The sequence below is a fragment of the Saimiri boliviensis genome, chromosome 13 (genome assembly GCF_048565385.1).
Source record: "Saimiri boliviensis isolate mSaiBol1 chromosome 13, mSaiBol1.pri, whole genome shotgun sequence".
In the NCBI taxonomy this organism is placed as follows: Eukaryota; Metazoa; Chordata; class Mammalia; order Primates; family Cebidae; genus Saimiri; species Saimiri boliviensis.
In genome coordinates this window covers 988,241-1,007,552 of record NC_133461.1, presented here as the reverse complement: position 1 = coordinate 1,007,552, position 19,312 = coordinate 988,241, and the positions used below count along the sequence as shown (strand labels likewise).

The 19,312-nt window shown below is 58.1% G+C and overlaps 1 protein-coding gene across 5 annotated transcripts in view; it reads left to right on the top strand.

Annotated features, from left to right (window-relative positions):
* The first annotated feature begins 13,102 nt into the window (after positions 1-13,102).
* Positions 13,103-19,312, top strand: part of NFATC1 (nuclear factor of activated T cells 1) — a 121,766-nt gene continuing 115,556 nt past the window's right edge. For 2 of the 5 annotated variants that reach the window (XM_039463621.2, XM_039463625.2), the window contains exon 1: positions 17,321-17,508. In XM_039463621.2, coding sequence (XP_039319555.2) covers positions 17,421-17,508 — 88 coding nt within the window. In that variant the 5' untranslated portion in view covers positions 17,321-17,420. Of the gene's footprint in view, positions 13,530-17,320; positions 17,509-19,312 lie in introns of those variants that run through there. The other 3 variants (XM_039463620.2, XM_039463624.2, XM_039463622.2) reach the window with 3 other exon arrangements.

Sequence of the window (19,312 nt, the reverse complement as noted above, 5' to 3'; positions counted from 1 at the left end):
GGACAGAGGGAGAGACAGGGCCCAGCTTGCTGCCCAGCCCGCTTATATCTGGCCCCGGGGGCCTCTTGGCACCGAGGGTGGTGGCCCTGCCCCCGGAGGCCTCTGCAGAGCTGTCCCGTCCCACCTGTGCGGCCGTGGACATTGCAGCACCTTGCGATGCAGGGCTCACCGTGAGCCGCCCCTGCCACACTCTCCGTCCCAAGGCATCCAGGGGACTCCAGTGAGGCCACCTGCAGGGAGTCCACCTCCACCCACAAAAAGGGGGCATGTGAAGGAGTGTTGGGAGGACCAAGGCCCCCAGGAAGCTGCAGACAGAGTCACCGCGCCATCGGAAAGAACAGAAAGGGGCTGGAAGAGCTGCCCGCCCCTCCGGTGCTCCCAGCAGCCAAAGGGAAAGGCCACCCAAGTGTCTGTGGACAGAGGAGGGACCCAGAAGGGGGCCCAGCCCATCCCCAGGGGACGTGACTCAGCCTCAACAAGGAAGGAAATCTGACACGGGCCCCACTGTGGGTTCACCTTAAGGACGGTGTGAAGATGCAGGCGCAGAAGGACAAGCCTCGTGCCAGGCCTCCCATCGGAGGCCCCGAGTTACCCGGTCCATGGAGACAGAGCAGGTGGGGGCAGGGCATCAGTCTGGGAAGCTGAGGGAGCTCTGGAGATGAGGTGGAGACGTCTGCATGAGAACTCACGTTAGAAAACGCTGAGATGGTGAGTTTTATGTGATGGACGTGGGGGGTGGGGCGCAGGTGAGGGTGCTGGGCAGCTCTGCCCGGTGTCGACCCTCGGCCCGCCCCACCCTTGCTCCCGGCCTGCAGTGGCGCGTCAGAGTTGGGGGCTCAGGTGCCCTGATGTCCGTGGTGCTGCGGGTTCACGCACCCTCACCCTTCAGCAGACGCCCCTTCACGCCTCTCAGCAGCAGCAAGGCCGCGCCCACGTGTCAAGAGCGCGTCTTCCTTGCCCCGCGGGCCCAGCTCCCACCTCCAGGAGCGGAGCGCCTCGAGCCAGGATCTCGGGATTCGGTTTCCCTTGAAATTCACTCCGGTTCAAAAATTAATGGAAAAAGTGCTTGGCAAAACTTGTTCAGAGCTTTATTGAACCAAAACACTTTAAAAACAGTTTGGGAAGCTCAGTGCCCCAGCTATGGCTCAGCCCCCGTCTGGGCGGTTCCGTCTGCCGCCGGCCAGGTGATGGGAAGCCTGGACTGGAGCCGGGGCCAGGCCGCCAGGGGAATGCGCTGCGCGGGCATCGGCAGAGGGGCATCGCTGCCGGAGGCCGGGGCAGAAACGGCTGGCCCTGGGGTGCCACCTAATTAAACAGATCTGGGTGAACCAAGTCGTTTAAACAAAACTGTTGGAATTTTGCCATTTGAAAAATACTGTTGTTATTTTCCAAGACGAAAACAATGGCGAGTTCCCAGGGACAAACCCAAACCTGCCAGAAACGAGCCGTGGGAGGTGTCTACCCCGAGGGGCCAGCGCTAGCAAAAGGCACAGCCTGGGAGGAGCAGGGCTGGCTCTGGGCGTGCCCACCTCGCACCCCCACACACTGCGAGGGGCCCACAGCCGGTGACAGCCACGGCCTGTTCTGCGGAATGCGGAACGGAGGAGACCAGGCTGCCTCTGCCCAGCCTCACAGGTGCCCGACTTCCTAAGACGAAGCCAAGTGCAGGACCACTGCCTCCCTGTGAAGCGGTCGCTGCCTTTCGGGGGCCAGGGATGGGGTCTGGTGCCTAGGACAGCTCGCATGTGGCATCCTTCCAGCGCCATGCACAACGATGGAGTGTCAGCTCAGCCCTGTTTGCGCTTCGTATGAGAAATGAAGGTTTCAAGGGCCATCATCTTCCTGGCATGGTGTGTGAGGCCCAGTGGCCACGGCGGCCCGGCCTCCTCACCTGGCTTCCCTCCTAGCTAGACTTGCTGTTTCATCTGCCCCGTCCCTGTGCCCCCCACCCTGTGAAGGAAGCAAGGACCCTGTTGACAGCAGCTCTCGTTAATGAGGCCTCCTTCAAGTGCAAAGGACAGAATACCACATTAAACTCGACGGAGCAGAAAAGGGACATTACTTCCTCACCAAGGTGAAGAACCCAGGGGCAGGCTCTCAGGTCCTGCTGGATGCAGGGGCTCAAGCAAGACGGGAAATCGGCCCCTGGAGTCCCCATCTCCATGGCAGGAGGGCATCCTTCAGTCCCAGCTCCAGAGGAAGACAGCGCCTCTCCCAGCGGCTGAGGGGCAGCACAGGCAGCTTCCCTGGCCTTGGGGGTCTGTGCCCCCACAAGGGGTGTGGCAGGAGCCAGCAGGGACATTCCCATGACCACTTGGAGTTTAGAGCAGGCAGTGGGGGTCCTCAAGCAAAGGTCATCCGTAGGGAGAGCTCTGTCCAGCAGGAGCGCCCTAGGCACTGGCCCGGAAGGGAGCGTCTCGGTGGAGGCGCAGATGTGGTGTGGGTGCTGCCAGGCCACCGAGAGGGGACACGCATTCCAGGAAAGGCCACGGTGCACGGTGTGGTATCCTGGAAAGAATGAAAACCACTGCCCAGCCAGCCAAGTGTGGTGGCTCACACCTGTAATCCCAGCACGTCAGTAGGCCAAGGCGGGTGGATCACGTGAGGACAGGAGTTCCAGACCAGCCTGACCAGTATGGTGAAACCCCGTCTCTACTCAAAATGCAAAAATTAGCCGGTGTGGTGGTGGGCATGTGTAATCGTAACTACTCTACCCAGGAGGCCGAGACAGGAGAACCGTTTGAACCTGGGAGGCAGAGGTTGAAGTGAGCTGAGATCATCCCCCGACACTCCAGCCTGGGTGACAGAGCAAGACTCCATCTCATTAAAAAAAAGAAAAAAACCACTGCCCTTTGGGTTGGTTTCCTGGGGCTGCCATCACAAATGACCACAAACTAGGTGGCTTGGATGGCAGAAACGTGTCCTCACAGTTCTGACGGCCAGAAGGCACCGTCGAGGGTCAGCATGGCCGAGCACCCTCTGGAACCTGCCGAGGCCCCTTTGCTTCCCCTTCAAGCTCACTGTAGCCCCAGCCGGTCCCTGGCACGCAGAGCCATCACCCCAGTCTCCGCCTCTGTCGCCACACGACATTCCCCTTGCCTGCGTCTTCCCCTCCTATGAGGGCAATGGTCATAATCGGGATCCCCTTAATTGACGCCATCTTAACTAGGTACAACTGCAGAGACCCCACCTACCAAATTAGGTCTCATTCCCAAAGACCAGGGACTTCAGTGACTGTTTTTGGAGGGTGCAGTTGAATTCACAACAGCATTGTTCTGAAATAATGATTCCGCTGTGTTGAACCATTAGCAGGCACCTGTCATTGGCCCGCCCTGAGAGGTGGAGGCTGTTACTGTCGGCTCCCGTCGGTGTGCTGGAATCCAGACTCAGGCTGTGGGTGCTCCATGAACCCATCCCCAGGAAATGGGTGAAGTCAAAACCCCCAGCCATTTAAAGTCTCTGGAAATGGTCCTGACGGCAAACACCCCTTCAAAAAGATCTTATTTTTTCAAATCGCCTTTAATAGGAAAGGTGAAGATATTTGGTATTTTAACCAAAGCCCCAAAGCCACTCCCTCCTCCCCTCTCCTCCAGAGTTGGGCAGCTGAGGACCCCAGCTCCCTCCAGCAGCTCCCGGATGGAGCGGGAGAGTGACCCCGAGGGGCAGAATGTCGGTGTTGCTCACCCTCCCCATCTGCCTGCTGCTGGGGCTACTCGGTCCTGGGGGAATCTAGTGGAGGGCTGGGAGGCTGGGCCTTGGGTGTGGCACACTCAGAAGACAGAGCCCAACCGCCCTTGCCCAGCGGACAGGACAGTGATTCCAGGCCACGAGAGGCCAATGGGATCTCAGGATGCTGCCCCCATCGGGCACTTAACTCTGAGAGACGGAGGGGGTCCTTCACATGGAGCTGACAGTGTCCCCATCCCTAGCTCTAGAGCAAACTGAGAGACGGAGGGCATCCCTCATTCGGAGCTGAGAGTGTCCCCATCCCCAACCCAGAGCATTGGCTCAGAGATTTTGCTTGGAGTGAGAAGCAGTTAAGTGAAAGTGATGGCTTCTGATCTCTTCCCGAAAGAACCAACTTCATTTGCAGCAGAACACTGGAGAAGCTGAAAGCCCAGGGTCCTCAAGAACGTGGAGGTTGTCATAAAAGGCATTTGGGACATTCGTGCATTTAATGCAGATTGAGGAATGTGATAGCTGAGAGGGGCCCTCCAGGGCCAGAACAAACATCAAACATGGACATCAGAAACTCTCCTTCAAATAAGGCACAACTTAACTGGATTAATTTGTCGAGTAATTTATGTCCCAAATATTGTTGAAAACAATAGAGCAATCCAATGGCAGCTGGTGGAATTTATAGCTGGGTGTGGTCAGGGAAAGAGAGGAAAAGATCTCCATCAAAATCCTGTCATTCCAGGGTGACTCTGAGCATGTGGAAGCCATGTCTCCTTAAGGAGCAAGCCAGAGGCATAACTCTGCTGGTGGGAGTCGGGGTTTTGGGGACGGGATAGGCTTCACTGCAGTAACCTCAGAAGTCTCTACACCAGTAAGTAAGCAAATAACTAAACAAGCCCCACACAGGGGGACCAGTGTCCAGAGCGGCTACAATACATTGTCTAAAATGCCCAGTTTCCAACAAAACATTATGAAGCATGCAAAGAAACACAAAAGTACGACCCCCACATTTAAATTAAAAAAAAAAAAAAAAAGCAGACATTAGAAACTGCCTGGGACAATGACCAGATATTGGATTTAATGGAAAAAGACGTCAAAATATCCTTTATATGCTCCCACAACTAAAGCAAATCTTGATTAAAGAAGTAAAAGAAGGCACGGCGACAATGTCGCATCTCGTGGAGACTGTTAATAGACAGAAATTATAAAAAAGAACCACGAGGAAGTCTGAAGCTGGAAGGCAGGATAGCTGAAGAGAGTAACTCTCTGTTGGGACTCAACAGTTGATTTGAACTGGCAGAAGAAAGACAGTGACTTGAAGATGCATCGGTGAAGATGACACAAACCCGGAACAGAGAGCAAGTAGGATGAGAAAGGCAAGGAGAGGCTTGGAGAACGGAGGGACACGTGAGGGCACCGCGCACGCACACACATGGGCTGCACGAGAGGGAAAGGAGAGAGGAAGAAAGAAATGAAAAAATGTTAAAAGAAAAATGGTTGAAATACTGCAAATTAGTTTTAAAAAATAACCTGCAAACCAGGAACGTCAGTGAACTCCAACTGGGGCGAACCTACAGAGACTAACAAACTGACACATAAAATGCTGAAAGTCAATAATAAGGAGAAAATCTCAAAAGGCAAAACAATAAAATAATGTATCACTTAAAAGGGAACCCCAATAAGGCGAACATGTGACCTCTAAGCAGCCACTAGGAGGCGGTGCCTAAGGAAAGGAGAGGAGAGAGCGGAGGGGAAGTGCCCAACGGGGAGAGGGAGGGAGAAAGGGAAGAAGGAAGGATGCGGAGGAAACGTGCCCGTCCCAAAGCCGGTGCTCCGCAGAGCGCTCCTTCAAGACTGAAGGTGAAAGAGTTTCAGAGAAACAGGTTGTTGCTAGCAGAGCCACCTGACAAAAAATACTAAAGGAAGTTCGGGCAGTGAGCAAGAAACTTTTGACAGAGATTGAAATCACAGGAAGAAAACAGAGTGCCACTTACAAGACAGTACAAATACACATTTCTCTCCTTGCAACTGATGTGAAAAGTGATGGTATACAATAACGTATATAGAATATAATGTGTGGCCTATAACATATAGAAATGTATGTGTAGTGTTTTGCCAGTAACAAAGCTTCACTGGACCAAAGAAGTAAGAAAGATGGTAAAATGATGATTATCACAACATAGTCTTAGCTTTGTAATGTGACTGTTTATAAAGCAGAATGTATAAAAAGGGGGAAGGGAATGGACGTAGCTACATAGAAATAGTGTTTTGTGTGTCACTGGAGTTAAGCTATTACAAATCTGAAGCTGATTAACGTGAAAATGAATATGGCACATAGTTGAGCAATCACTAAAGCAGAAACAAAAGTTTTAAAAATCTACACTAAAAATAATGTAAAGAAATCAAAAAGGAAACAAATAAATGGGGGAAGACACATGAAAAGTGAACTGGCAGCTCTTCGTGCAGCTGTAGCAACAGTAACATCAAGTGAGAGTGGATTTAACAACCAAGCAGAAGCAGACCGTCAGACTGAATTCAGAAAACAGGACCCAACTTTCTGCTGTCTACAGAACACGTACTTTCTATTCAAAGGTTCACACAGAGACTAAGATGATGGGAAAAGGGCACCCAGAGAGCAGCTTCAGGATGGCCGGGGTGGCTGCTCATGTGAGACAGAAAGGCTGTTGAAAACAACCGTATGAAGACGAATGTTTACAGCGATAAGAGCACCGATCTGTGAGAAGGACATGACCATCATGAATCAATGTGCAGCCGACAAGAGAACTCCAAAATGTGTGAAGCAAAAGTTCAGAATGAAGAAGAAAGTTCTACGACAGAGAATGGGGGCTCTACAGAATGAGGGAGAACGTTCTACCACAGAGAATGGAGACTCTGCAGAATGAGGGAGAAAGTTCTACCACAGAGAATGGGGACTCTACAGAATGAGGGAGAAAGTTCTACCACAGAGAATGGAGACTCTCTGCAGAATGAGGGAGAACGTTCTACCACAGAGAATGGAGACTCTCTGAAGACAGAAGGAGAAAGTTCTACCACAGACAATGGGGACTCTGCAGAATGAGGGAGAAAGTTCTGCCACAGAGAATGGGGACTCTCTGCAGAATGAGGGAGAAAGTTCTACCACAGAGAACAGGGACTCTACAGAATGAGGGAGAACGTTCTACCACAGAGAAGGGAGACTCTGCAGAATGAGGGAGAAAGTTCTACCACAGAGAATGGGGACTCTCTGCAGAATGAGGGAGAAAGTTCTACCACAGAGAACGGGGACTCTACAGAATGAGGGAGAAAGTTCTACCACAGAGAATGGGGACTCTACAGAATGAGGGAGAAAGTTCTACCACAGAGAATGGAGACTCTCTGCAGACAGAAGGAGAAAGTTCTACCACAGAGAACGGGGACTCTACAGAATGAGGGAGAACGTTCTACCACAGAGAATGGAGACTCTGCAGAATGAGGGAGAAAGTTCTGCCACAGAGAATGGAGACTCTCTGCAGAATGAGGGAGAAAGTTCTACCACAGAGAACGGGGACTCTACAGAATGAGGGAGAAAGTTCTACCACAGAGAATGGAGACTCTGCAGAATGAGGGAGAAAGTTCTACCACAGAGAATGGGGACTCTACAGAATGAGGGAGAAAGTTCTACCACAGAGAATGGAGACTCTCTGCAGAATGAGGGAGAAAGTTCTACCACAGAGAATGGGGACTCTACAGAATGAGGGAGAACGTTCTACCACAGAGAATGGAGACTCTCTGGAGACAGAAGGAGAAAGTTCTACCACAGAGAATGGGGACTCTACAGAATGAGGGAGAAAGTTCTGCCACAGAGAATGGGGACTCTCTGCAGAATGAGGGAGAAAGTTCTACCACAGACAATGGGGACTCTGCAGAATGAGGGAGAAAGTTCTACCACAGAGAACAGGGACTCTACAGAATGAGGGAGAAAGTTCTACCACAGAGAATGGAGACTCTGCAGAATGAGGGAGAAAGTTCTACCACAGAGAACGGGGACTCTACAGAATGAGGGAGAAAGTTCTACCACAGAGAAGGGAGACTCTGCAGAATGAGGGAGAAAGTTCTACCACAGAGAATGGGGACTCTGCAGAATGAGGGAGAAAGTTCTACCACAGAGAACGGGGACTCTACAGAATGAGGGAGAAAGTTCTACCACAGAGAATGGGGACTCTGCAGAATGAGGGAGAAAGTTCTACCACAGAGAATGGGGACTCTCTGCAGACAGAGGGAAAAAGTTCTACCACACAGAATTGGGGCTCTCTACAGAACGAGGGAGAAGGTTCTACATCGGAGAATGGAGACTCTCTACAGAATGAGGGAGAACGTTCTACCACAGAGAATGGAGACTCTACAGAATGAGGGAGAAAGTTCTACTATACTGAATGGAACTCTACATAATGAGGGAGAACGTTCTACCACAGAGAATGGGGACTCTACAGAATATGGGAGAAAGTTCTACCACAGACAATGGGGACTGTCTACAGCAGGCTTCCCCAAACTATGGCCCGCGGGCCACATGCGGCCCCCTGAGGCCATTTATCCGGCCCCCCGCTGCACTTTCATTGGTGGTCAGTGAGAGGAGCACAGTATGTGGTGGCCCTCCAACTATCTGAGGGACAGTGAACTGGCCGCCTGTGTAAAAAGTTTGGGGATGCCTGCTCTACCAGAATGAGGGAGATAATTCTATCACAGATAATGGGGACTCTCTACAGAATGAGGGAGAAGATCTATGACAGAGAATGGGGCTTTGATGCCCCACTTTCAATAATGGACACAACAGGCCATAATCCCAGCACTTTTGTAGGCTCAGGAGGGGAGATCACTTGAAGCCAGGAGTTCAAGACCAGTCTGACCAACATGGTGAAACCTTGTCTCTACTTAAAATATAAAAGTTAGCTGGGGGTGGTGGTGGGTGCCTGCAGTCCCAGCTCCTCAGGAGGCTGAGGCAGGAGAATTGCTTCAACCTGGGAGGCAGAGGTTGCAGTGAGCTGCAAGTGTGCCACTGCACTGCAGCCTGGGTGACAGAGTGAGACTCCATGTCAAAAAAAAAAAAAAAAAATAGGATAAAACAACCAGGCAGATAACCAGGAAATAGAAGACATGAACAATAGTATAAACCAATTGGCCCCACCAGGAGCAGCTTGCACACTCCACCCACAGCAGGGTACATGTTCTTCTCAAGGGCACAAGTAACATTCTCCAGGATGGGTCATGTTCCACGCCATTAACAAACTCAGGCGGGATGAGGGCAGGGGACTCTCTTTTAACAACCACAGTGGCCCTTATGAGGAGGCAAGCAGACTTCTCAAAGAGGTCTCAGGGATGCGTGCAGTGGCTCAGGACTGTAATCCCAGCACTTCGGAAGGCTGAGGTGCAAGGATCTTTTGGGCCAAGGAGTTCAAGAAAAGGGCATTCATTCAGCCAGAGTCTGGGAATTAGGATTAAATTAGCAAAGCATAATTGCAGAAAGGGCTATTTGCTTTTCAGTAAACTGCTGCGATTGTTTTTTAAGTCAGTGTGAATGAACCTCAGAGCCATGGCTGGAGCTGAGAAAGAAGGATTTCCCTTTAGTTACACACCTGTGTCGGCACCTTCTGACTTTCCTTGTAAAGTCCGGGGTGTTCCTGAAGATCCACAGATTTGAGGTTCAGAGTTCGTACACCACGCTGTTACTTGTGACAGTCTGCAGCCATGCGCTTTCCCTGGAGTGTTGCTAAGGACTTCACTGGTTTCCCCGCCTAAATTCTTAGCGTGAACGCCCACTTCATGTAGTACCACCACGTCTAGAAACTCAGATCACAATCGATCGGTCAACTTTCCTGCCCTAGACCTGTGCCCAGGGTCTCAGGATCAAGGCCCAGTTGCTCAGCATGGCAGCTGGTGTCCTTCAGCTCCCCCATGCCCTCCTGGAGAGGCCAAGCAGGAACCTTCTCACCCAGAAGCCACTCCCGGTCATTCTCACCCTTCCAAGACTTTGGAGTCATCTCTGCCCAGCCCTATCCAGTCAATCACCAAATGCTTGCTGGACCCCAGTCCCCTCCCCTCCCTCTGCCCAGGGTCCTGATTGACCCTTTCTTTTCTGCTCTGTCTTGCAGGCTGGAGTGCAGTGGCATGAACAGGGCTCATGGCAGCCCCAACTTTCTAAGCTCAAGTGATCCTCCTGGCTCAGCCTTCTGAGTAGCTAGGACTACAGGCACATGTCACCACACCTGCCTAATTTATTTTATTTTGTTGTAGAGATGAGGTCTTGCTATGTTGCTCAGGCTGGTCTTGAACTCTTGGGCAACTCCAGGACACGGTTAAAAAGATGTTTTGCAAGTAACAGCGTGGTGTAGGAACTCTGAACCTCAAATCTGTGGATCCTCAGGAACACCCAGGCTTTAGAAGGAAAGTCGGAAGGTGCGGACACAGGTGTGTAACTAAAGGGAAATCCTTCTTTTTCAGCTCCAACCACGGCTGAGGTTCATTCACACTGACTTAAAAAAAGTACTCAGCAGTTTACTTAAAAGTAAATAGCCCTTTCTATCATTCCGGTTTGCTAATTTAATCCTAATTCCCAGACTCTGGCTGAATAAATGCGCATTTCTCCAGATGGGGAGTCTCTGGTCATCCTGGGCCTTCCCTGATGGTTGGAAGGTGCCTCAGGAAGAAGGGGGTGGATCCACACTGGAATTCCGAGTTGAGTCAGACCCTCAAAGGGCCCTCGTGGGAGCAGCTCTAAAGTGACCCTGCCGTGGGCCAGAATGCAGAACTGCAGGAACAAAGCATTCGCAGCGAACTGCATTGAATTAAGTGATTTTCCCGAGCAGGAAGTTGCATCTGGCCTGCGGTTCGGTGGAGGGAGGAAAGGGTGGGCGCACCCGCGCCTGGCCGACGCACCTGCCTGGGGGCCCCACGCGGCGCCGCGTGTGCCGAGCGCTCCTGAGTGTGGAAAGCCCCACTCAGAGCAGGTGGCAGCGGCCCTCCGAAGACGGGACGGGACGGAGCGTGGAGCTTCGGGGCCACTCAGCCAGCATGGCGTCTCCCCAGCCGTGGTGCTCACAGGTTAGGTCAGGAAGCCCCAGCAACAGTGACTGCCCAGTCTCCAGAAAATACTGGACGGGGTGGATGAATACCCGAGCGCGCTGCAGGAGAAGGGATTTGGCACCCCAAGGGGCTTTTAAAACGGTAAGCTTCTAGGGGTGTATTTGCCCCAATAATCCATAGAAACAACAGTAATCTAAAAATAGTCTTGTTTTCTGTCCTAAGCTCCTTTTAACTTTGTTAGTCATCACCAATCCTAAAATAAAACCCGAGTAACGTCTCCCCTAGTAGCGGCTGTAAACAAACCTGCGAGGAGGCAGGAGGCAGAGGAAGGGGCTCAGGGCGCGCGGGGAGCGAGGCGGGCGGAGCGGGGGCCCGCGGTGGCCGCAGAGGCCGGGCCGGGGCGCACAGGCCGGGCGAGCTGGCCGCACTCGGGGCCGCCGCCTCCGGAACTCCCAGCGCCTGGCGCGCGGCCACCGTGGTCCCGGCAACGGCATTAAACAGAGAGAAACAGACCCGGGATTCCGTCACCCGGGCGGGGGGATAAGGAGGGCTTTCAGCGCAGACAGGAAAACGGAGCTTTTCTGCAAGGGGTGAAAAAATTATTTATTGAGGGAGGAGGAGGAGGCAGCGGAGGAAGGGGAGGGGCGGGAGGAGGAGGAAGAGCGGCCGCCCCCGCCCCGGTCCCGGCCCCTCGGGAGCCAGGAGCAGCCAGGCCTGGTCGGACCCGGCTCCAGGCCCGCCGCAGGGTCGGGGGCTCCGTCTCCCACGTGACCGGCTGGGAGCGTCCCCCAGACCCGGCCCCGGGATTCCCTCCTCCCGGCGAGTCTCCGCCCGCCCCGTCCCAGAGCTGGGGGAAAGAGGGGCGGGGAGGAGACGGAAACTCTCCCGGCCAAATCCTGGCTCCAGGCCTGGGGACACCGAGACTCGCGGCGGGAAGGTTTGGCGCGGGGGGCTGGGGGGCGCGGCCCGGGCGTCCCCTGGCGGCCGCCTCGCTGGAGCCCCCGAGGCCTCCACCCCCGCCCACCCGCCTGGGCGCCCTCGCGCGGTCCCCTTCTCTCCCGAGGCCCGGTGCCTCGGGGCGGTGCCAGGCCTGGCTCGGCGCGCGAGGGGCCCCGCAGGTAGCGATCCCTGGAAAGAGCCCCCACCCCGCTTCTCCGGGCGCGCGTCTCCAGGCCGAGGCCTGCGGTGGAAAAGCGGGTTCTGTTGGTGCTGGGTCGGGGCGGCCTAATGGAGCCAGGCCTCGGGCTGCGGATGGACGGCTCTGGCCGCGCACCTTCACGGTTCTGCAGCTCCCGATCGCGTACCCGGCCTCCCCCGAGTCTTGGGCGGCGCTTGTGGGGGCACCCACGGGGCACGGTGCTCCCCCGGGGGTCTGCGGACCTCCTGGGCCCCGCCGCAGACAGGATTTTTGCCTTTGGGTATCACATGGGGGTGACGTGCGGTCGATTAATGATTTCTACACACCAGACACTTTAGCCTCCAACCCCTTCCATGCAAAGCCCACAAGAAAATGCGGTGCCGCGTTGGCATCTGAGCTGCGCCCGGGGAGACGCGGGGAGACGGGAAAGGGGAAAGTGTGAAGTGGCTGGGGCCGTCCTCCCCGCCCGCAGAGCCACGCGGTCGCGCCCGTAAAACGCTCGTCCTCCCCTGCAGGTGAGCGCGTCCGTCGGCCTCCCCACGCCGGCCCCGCCACGGCCAGTCTGGGTCGTGCAGATATTTACAGACTAAAAATGACAATAACTCGACGTCCCGGGACGGCCACGCAATCTGTTAGTAATTTAGCGGGATGGGAATTTCCTTTCTAGGGCCTGCCAGTGAAGCGCTTTTCCAAATTTCCACAGCGGGGGAAGCCTGCGATTTTACATAATGACTTCAGCATGTCGGGCTTTTGCGGTAGCCCTCCCCGGCCCCCCGCCCCTTTTCAGAGCAGGACCGGCCCGCTCCGGACACGCACGTGGACTTAGGCTTCCCGTCTGGCCTGTTCCCTCCGTTTCCCCCGCCAGCCCCCGTATCCCCCCTGTACGGCCCCAGGCGCCCCTATCCCCTCCCCGTGCGCCCCCCTCTTGTGCGCGCCCTTCCCGTGCGCCCTGTCCCCTCCCGAACGCACTCAACGTTCCCTCCCGTGCGCGCCCCTCCCCGTGCGCCCCCCTCCCGCGCGCGACCCTCCCTGTGCGCCCCTGCCCCCGGGCGGGCGGCTGCCGCGGCGCGGGGAGGAGGGGCGGGCGCTCGAGCCTCGTCCCTGGGGCCCAGCGCGGGCCGGGGCAGCAGCGGCGTGATGTCACGGCAGGGAGGGGGCGCGGGAGCCGCCGGGCTGGCGGGGAGGCGGGGGAGGTGTTTTCCAGCTTTAAAAAGGCAGGAGGCAGAGCGCGGCCCTGCGTCAGAGCGAGACTCAGAGGCTCCGAATTCGCCCGCGGAGTCGCCGCGCCAGATCCCAGCGGCCGGGCGCGGGCACCAGGGCGGCGGGCGCAGGGCTCGGAGCCACCTCGCAGGTCCCAGGGCCGCGGCCGGGCCCCGCCACGCGCGCACACGCCCCCCCGATGACTTTCCTCCCGGCCGCGCGGCGCTGAGTCCGAGGCGAGGGCTGCCTTTCCCGGAGACCCGACCCCGGCGGTTCGGGGCGCCCGCTCCTCCCGCGCCTCCGCCCGCCGCCCCGCTCCCCGCCGCCGCCGCCGCGCGGATGCCAAGCACCAGTTTTCCAGTCCCTTCCAAGTTTCCACTCGGCCCTGCGGCTGCGGTCTTCGGGAGCGGAGAAACTTTGGGGCCTGCGCCGCGCACCATGAAGTCGGCGGAGGAAGGTAAGCCCCGCGCGCTCGCCGCCCCCGGAACACCGCGCCCCCCGCCCCGCTCCCGCCGTCCGCACGGAGGGGTCCCGGCCCCTGGGCGAGGCCGGCCGGGTCTGTGAGCCCAGGGAAGGGCGCGGCGCGGACCGGGAACAGCGTCCCCCAGCTGCCCGCACCCGGTTCCGAGCGCGCCTTCTTGCCAATAGGTGTCTCCTCTGCCCCAGCGCTGAGGGCGCGAGCCGGGTCGGGGCCGCAGCGGGTCCCGCCGAAGAACGGCTCCCAGGCCGGCGATTTGGGGACGGGTGAGGCTGGGGCCGGCGGGACCGCAGAGGACACGTGGGAGGAAGGGAGGCTTCCTTCGGAGTGAAAGATGCCCTGTGTCCTACGGAGCGAGGCAGGCCCACCCTTTGGCACCAAGAGCGCGGTTTGGGGTTCAGCACCTTCCCACCCCCACCCTGAGCTCGGGGCCACCTCTCCCCCGAGCTGCGCTCCCGAGCGCCCCAGGGCCGAGCCCGTCACGCCGGCGCCTGAACCTGCAGGACCCAAAGCGCGGCCGCAGCACACCCCCGAATTTAAGACATTTTGAAACGCTATGCGCAGGAGTTCCAGCCACAGATGTTTCAGGCAAGTTTGAAAAGGGACCGCCAAGTTTCAAGCTGCTGCTTTATAGTGAAGAAAAAAAAAAAAAAGGCGGCACCATGTGTGTCTCTGAAACCGGGTGTCGGGGGCGCTGAGACCCCCCTGCAGCGCAGCCTCACGTTCCGACCCCCGCCCCTTAATCCGTCCCCTCCACACACCCCTGGGGAGGCCGGGTGGGCTCCTGCAGTTGGCTTTGAAAATACCCCGGGAGAGGTGTGAGCGTCCTCGTCAGGGATTGGGGGTGCAGATGCTAATGGAAATTGGGAGACGCTTTTCCAGACTCCTCACCAGCTCTGAAATATTTTATGTGATTTACTTAAAGAGCGCCGGCACACCTGCCAACCTGTGCACTTCATAAGGGCCGACGTCCCTCCGAGCGCTGCCGCTTCCTGCGCCACGCTAACCGCTGCGGGGCTGGCTGCAGAACCGGGCTCCGCAGCCCCGGAGAACTCGCTGGTCCCAGCAGAGCTGAGCGCTGGGCCGTGAGCTCCACGGAGGGGATCCGAGTGGTCAGTGCCCTGAGCCTCCTCACCATTTCACCCCGACGTTAGAAAAAGTTCGCATGTTTAAACATCATGGCCTGTGTCGATGTTTACACAATGTGATCTTGCTGGTAGCAGAGTTTTAAAATGTTTCTTGTTGGAGTTTCGGTTTTAAATCCTGGGACACTTACTCCCGGCGTTCATGCTCACTCCCTTGAGAAAGGCAGGTCTTTCTGAGTTCAGATCTCGGTACCTGAAGAGCGGGTGGTCGACCTGTAGTTAGTAAGGAGCCCTTTTACCCTGTGAAAAAAACATAGCGAGGATAGTGGCAGTTTTTCGTGTTTCCTACCGAAGGAAAGCAGCTGGAAAAGCCCCGCTGCCAGGCAGTGCGCTTGGGCAGTGAGCCCCTACCCGGCATTGGGGTATTTGATGAGTTCTGCAGACTGAGCCGCTAGGAAAGAGTGAGCCAGTCCTTGACTGAGGCCGGCACGGGGCACGCGTGGCCTCAACACTGGCCATCGCGGAGGCCACTGGGAAAGCTCTGGGTCCTTCTGAGTAGGCCCCACGAGGCCGTCCTCGGCCCATCTGAAGGCCTGGGCGTCTCCCCCGAGTCCCTGGGTTTCAGGCCCATCTGGGTGGAAGCTCATTGGGCACCGAGGTTCCTGAAGGCCCAGGCTTGCTTCCTCACGGAGAATGCAGAGGTGCAGGCCTGTAGGCAGCCACCCAGTCAGAAGTCGCTCCAGACAGAATTCCCCACGGGCTGGGACAAACAAAGCTCACTCTGTTCTCTGCCACTCCACGGCGTTGTTTCCCAGCCCAGATTAGAAAGTGGCATGGTGCTGGCACCCCGATTCATCACACCCAGTGGGTCTCTGCCTCCGCAGACATCCCCAGCCTCTGGGACGATGCATCCAAGCTAAACACTTCCGTGGAGACACCCAGTGTCTGAGAAACGGGCAACTTTGAATATAGACCAATAGCTCTGAAGCATTCGCAGGAAGGCCAGCACGGGGCGGGGGGAGGGGGAGGGCAGCGGCCCCTGCATCCCTCTGGGATGCAGCCCTAGGACAGCCCGGTGAGCCTCCATCCCTGCAGGGCCCACAGCCCCTGGGGCCACCAGCAGGCAGGACAGTTTAGCAAAAAGTGTCACTCTAAACAGTTGATAAGGGCTGTCATTTGTGTATAATTTTTCGGTGGAAATAAAGAGGTGCTGGAGTTTAAAAAAAAAAAAGTACAGGCCACGTGCCATGGCTCCTGCCTGTAATCCCAGCACCTTGGGAGGCCGAGGCAGGTGGATCACGAGGTCAATAAATCAAGACCAGCCTGGCCAACATGGTGAAACCCCGTCTCTGCTAAAAATACAAAAATTAGCCAGGCGTGGGGGGGGGGGGTGCCTGTAATCCCAGCTACTCGGGAAGTCGAGGCAGGAGAATCGCTTGAATGCGGGAGTCGGAGGTTGCAGTGAGCCGAGATCGCACCAGTGCACTCCAGCCTGCAGTGAGACTCACCCTGAAACAAACAAAACTGTGCAATGAAAAGGGAGAAAATGAAACAACGTGGTTTCCCGACAAAACAGAACTCCACTTGCCCAGGGTCAGCAAAAACAGCAAACTAAAGCGAAACAACCCTCCAACATCCATGCAAAGTGAGGACTATTATTAGAAACTAAATCAGGCCACGCCGAACTATGGTTTATCACTGGAGAACCCATCCATCGAAAGGGTCGCGGCAGGTTTCTGGCCTCTGGAAATAGGCAGTGCTGGCGGGGCAGGCCAGGCCCGACGCAGCGCTCCGATGAGTATTGGGCTGGCCAGGCTTGACACCCGCACCCCTCCCTCCGGGCCAACCCCACCGCCGCACATCCTCCCACCATCCTCCTGCTGTTCCAGATGTCGGGTTTACACGGTGCCCAGACCCTGGGGGGAGTTAGAACACGCGGCGGGGGCGGCAGCAGCCCGGCCTTCCCGCTCCCCGCCGCGCACAAGCTTCGGGCCGCCTGGGGTCCCACCCTTCCTGCCCTGCTCAAGGAGGTCGTCTTTGGAGGTGCCCCTAGAAGGAACGACGGGTTCCCCGTGGGGCGGGGACCCGCAGGGGTTTGCAGGCCGAGGGGTGCGCCACGCACCCGGCTGGAAACCCTGCGCTTCCCGGCGCCGTCCGGCTGAAATCGGGGTTCCCAGCGTTGGCGACCTCGGGCTGGGTCGCCCCCCCTTCCCGGGATTCCGCGGGGCGCGCAAGTGGCCCTCGGGGCCACCACTTTCCCGAGGAGGCCCGATTCCAAACTTAAGAAAAAAAACTTTTAAACAAATTCGGTCTCCCCGGGCGCAGCCTCGTGAGCCTGGTGCCGCCTGTGCCCCGGGGGCGGGACCGCGGGGTTCCGGGTCCTGCCCCCCCTTGGGGCCGAGCTGGCCAGGCCGGAGTGGCCGGGGGTTCCGACGCCCCCACCCCGTGTGGGAGGAGTCTGCGTCGGGCTGGGACCCCCAGAGCGCACGAGGCCAGAGGACCCCAGGGGTCGCTCGAGCGCGCGAGGGCCGGGGGGGGCGCGGGAGGGACGCGAGCCCTCGGCCGGCGCTCCGCCCGGGGAGTTTATTTAAAACTCGGAAGCCGGCGGCCGCGAGCCGGTTGTTTATGTAAACCCGGAAACGCCCCGGGGGGGCGGGGGCGGGGCGGTAACGGGGGAGGGGCGGGGGTCACGTTACGCGGAGGACGCGCGGCCAGCTCCGGGAGCGCTGAGCCCCGAGCCCCGAACCCCGGGCCGCGGCGACCTCGACCCGGCCCCGGCCGCGCCATGACGGGGCTGGAGGATCAGGAGTTCGACTTCGAGTTCCTCTTCGAGTTTAACCAGCGCGACGAGGGCGCCGCCGCGGCCGCCCCAGGTGGGTCGGGCCGGGAGGGCGCGGGGGGCGCGGGGGGCGCGGGGCTGGGCCGGGGTTTGGGGGCGCCCAGGCCTCCTCTGCGTCCTCGTCGCTCCCCCGGGACCCCAGGAGGGCCCCGGCGCGCCCCGGGCAGAGGCGCCTGCGGCCGGGCGGGCTTCGGTGCGGCACGTCCTGGGCTCGGACGTGGTTCCTCCCAGCGCTCGCGGCGGGGACCCGGGGGAGGGCGCGGCCGGGGCACCGACGTGGACGGGGTCGTTCGGGACAGAGGGTCGGCGGCGCTGCCGGAGGCGGGGAGGCCCCCAGCTCTCCCAGCCGACCTCCCCCAACCCCGCTACCCGCCTCCTTCCCGCTTCCCCCAGGCACCCAGCCCCCCAGCCACCCTCCTTCCCCCCAGCCACCCTCCTTCCCCCCAGCCACCCTCCTTCCCCGCCCCAGCCACCCTCCCCTAGGCCCCGCTCCCCCGCCGTGCCCCCCACGTCCCCGCAGACCCCTCTAGGTCTCCAGCTACTATGATCCCAGCCTTTTCTTTCTTTTTCTCTTCTCTGGGTCAGAAATAAAGGATCTAGGTAAACAAACAGCAGGTAACTCCCTTCTGAGTAGCCCTGATGGAGCTGAGTGGGCGTCCCTGGGCCTGGGCCCCTCTCCTGCTGCCCTGGGGGCTCTTCTATCCAGGTCACCCCAGGCTGGTCCCCGTCCGCCCCTGTCTGCGCCCATCCCCAAGGCCTCTGTCTGCCCTGCCCCTGCGGAGGTGAAGCCAGAGGAGCTTGGCAGGCAGGGACCTCCGTGTCTGTAATGAGTGTCATATTTTCCATATCATTCACTACCCTCTTTTAAAGAAGTCGGACGTCTTCATTATTTTTGAAAGTAAGTGCTCTAACCAGACCCGGGCTGCCTGCGGCTGGTGACCCAAAACTCCCCAACTGTCTTCCCCGCCGGACCTGGGTTCTAGGCCTTTGGGGTCAGCGGGAGCCAAGGCAGGTGAGCGTGGGAGAGACTCGCTGCGGCCCTTCCCAGCGGGGTTGGCAGTGGCACCCATTTCCAGAGCTGGTTCCTGGCCTCCCAGGCTTGAGCCAGGGCGTTTCAGCAGGGCGTGCCACGCATGAGTGCCACCTACTCCTGACCTCTTTATGGGTGAAAGTTGGCCCCACACGAGTGTGCCCACTGGGATGACCCTCTGGGATCTGTTGGGGCGGAGGCTGCCACGGCTTGTGCATGGTCCAGGGTCAGGTGGGACCTTCCAGTGCACTCCCCGGTCATGCCCAGCGTGAATCACTGACCGTGGGGCTGAGACAGGCACTGTGTGGCCAGAGCCCAGGGCCTGCACCCAGTCAGGGCCTTCGGGGCAGCGCGCAGCCCCCGCCACTCGGCCCTGGCTGGAGATTTCACTGCTTTGCCTCCTGGAAGGAGGGACCAGGGCCGGTTATCCCCACAGAGGGGGTCTGTCACCTCCAGGCTGGGCTGTGCCGCACCGGGCACCTTGTCTGGCTCCGGGCAGGTGCTGAGTGCATGCTCAGTGACAAGGGCGGCTTCCCTGCCTCCGTGAGCACATGACTGTGTCACAGCAACCTCAGGGGAAGGTGCCACCGGCCTCCTCCTGGGACAATGCGCACGAAGCTCCAGGCTTATCCTAGAAGACACATAGGAGGTCAGTCTCTGTCCCTGGAGGCCTAGTCTCATGAGGGTGCCACAGTTTATACACCACTTTAAGGTGAGCGGGCTTCCTGCTGGCATCAGATTTGGGGACCCTGGTGAACTTGGGTCCTTCCTGGCCCTGGAGCAGGTGGCCTCCTTCCAGGTGGGTTTA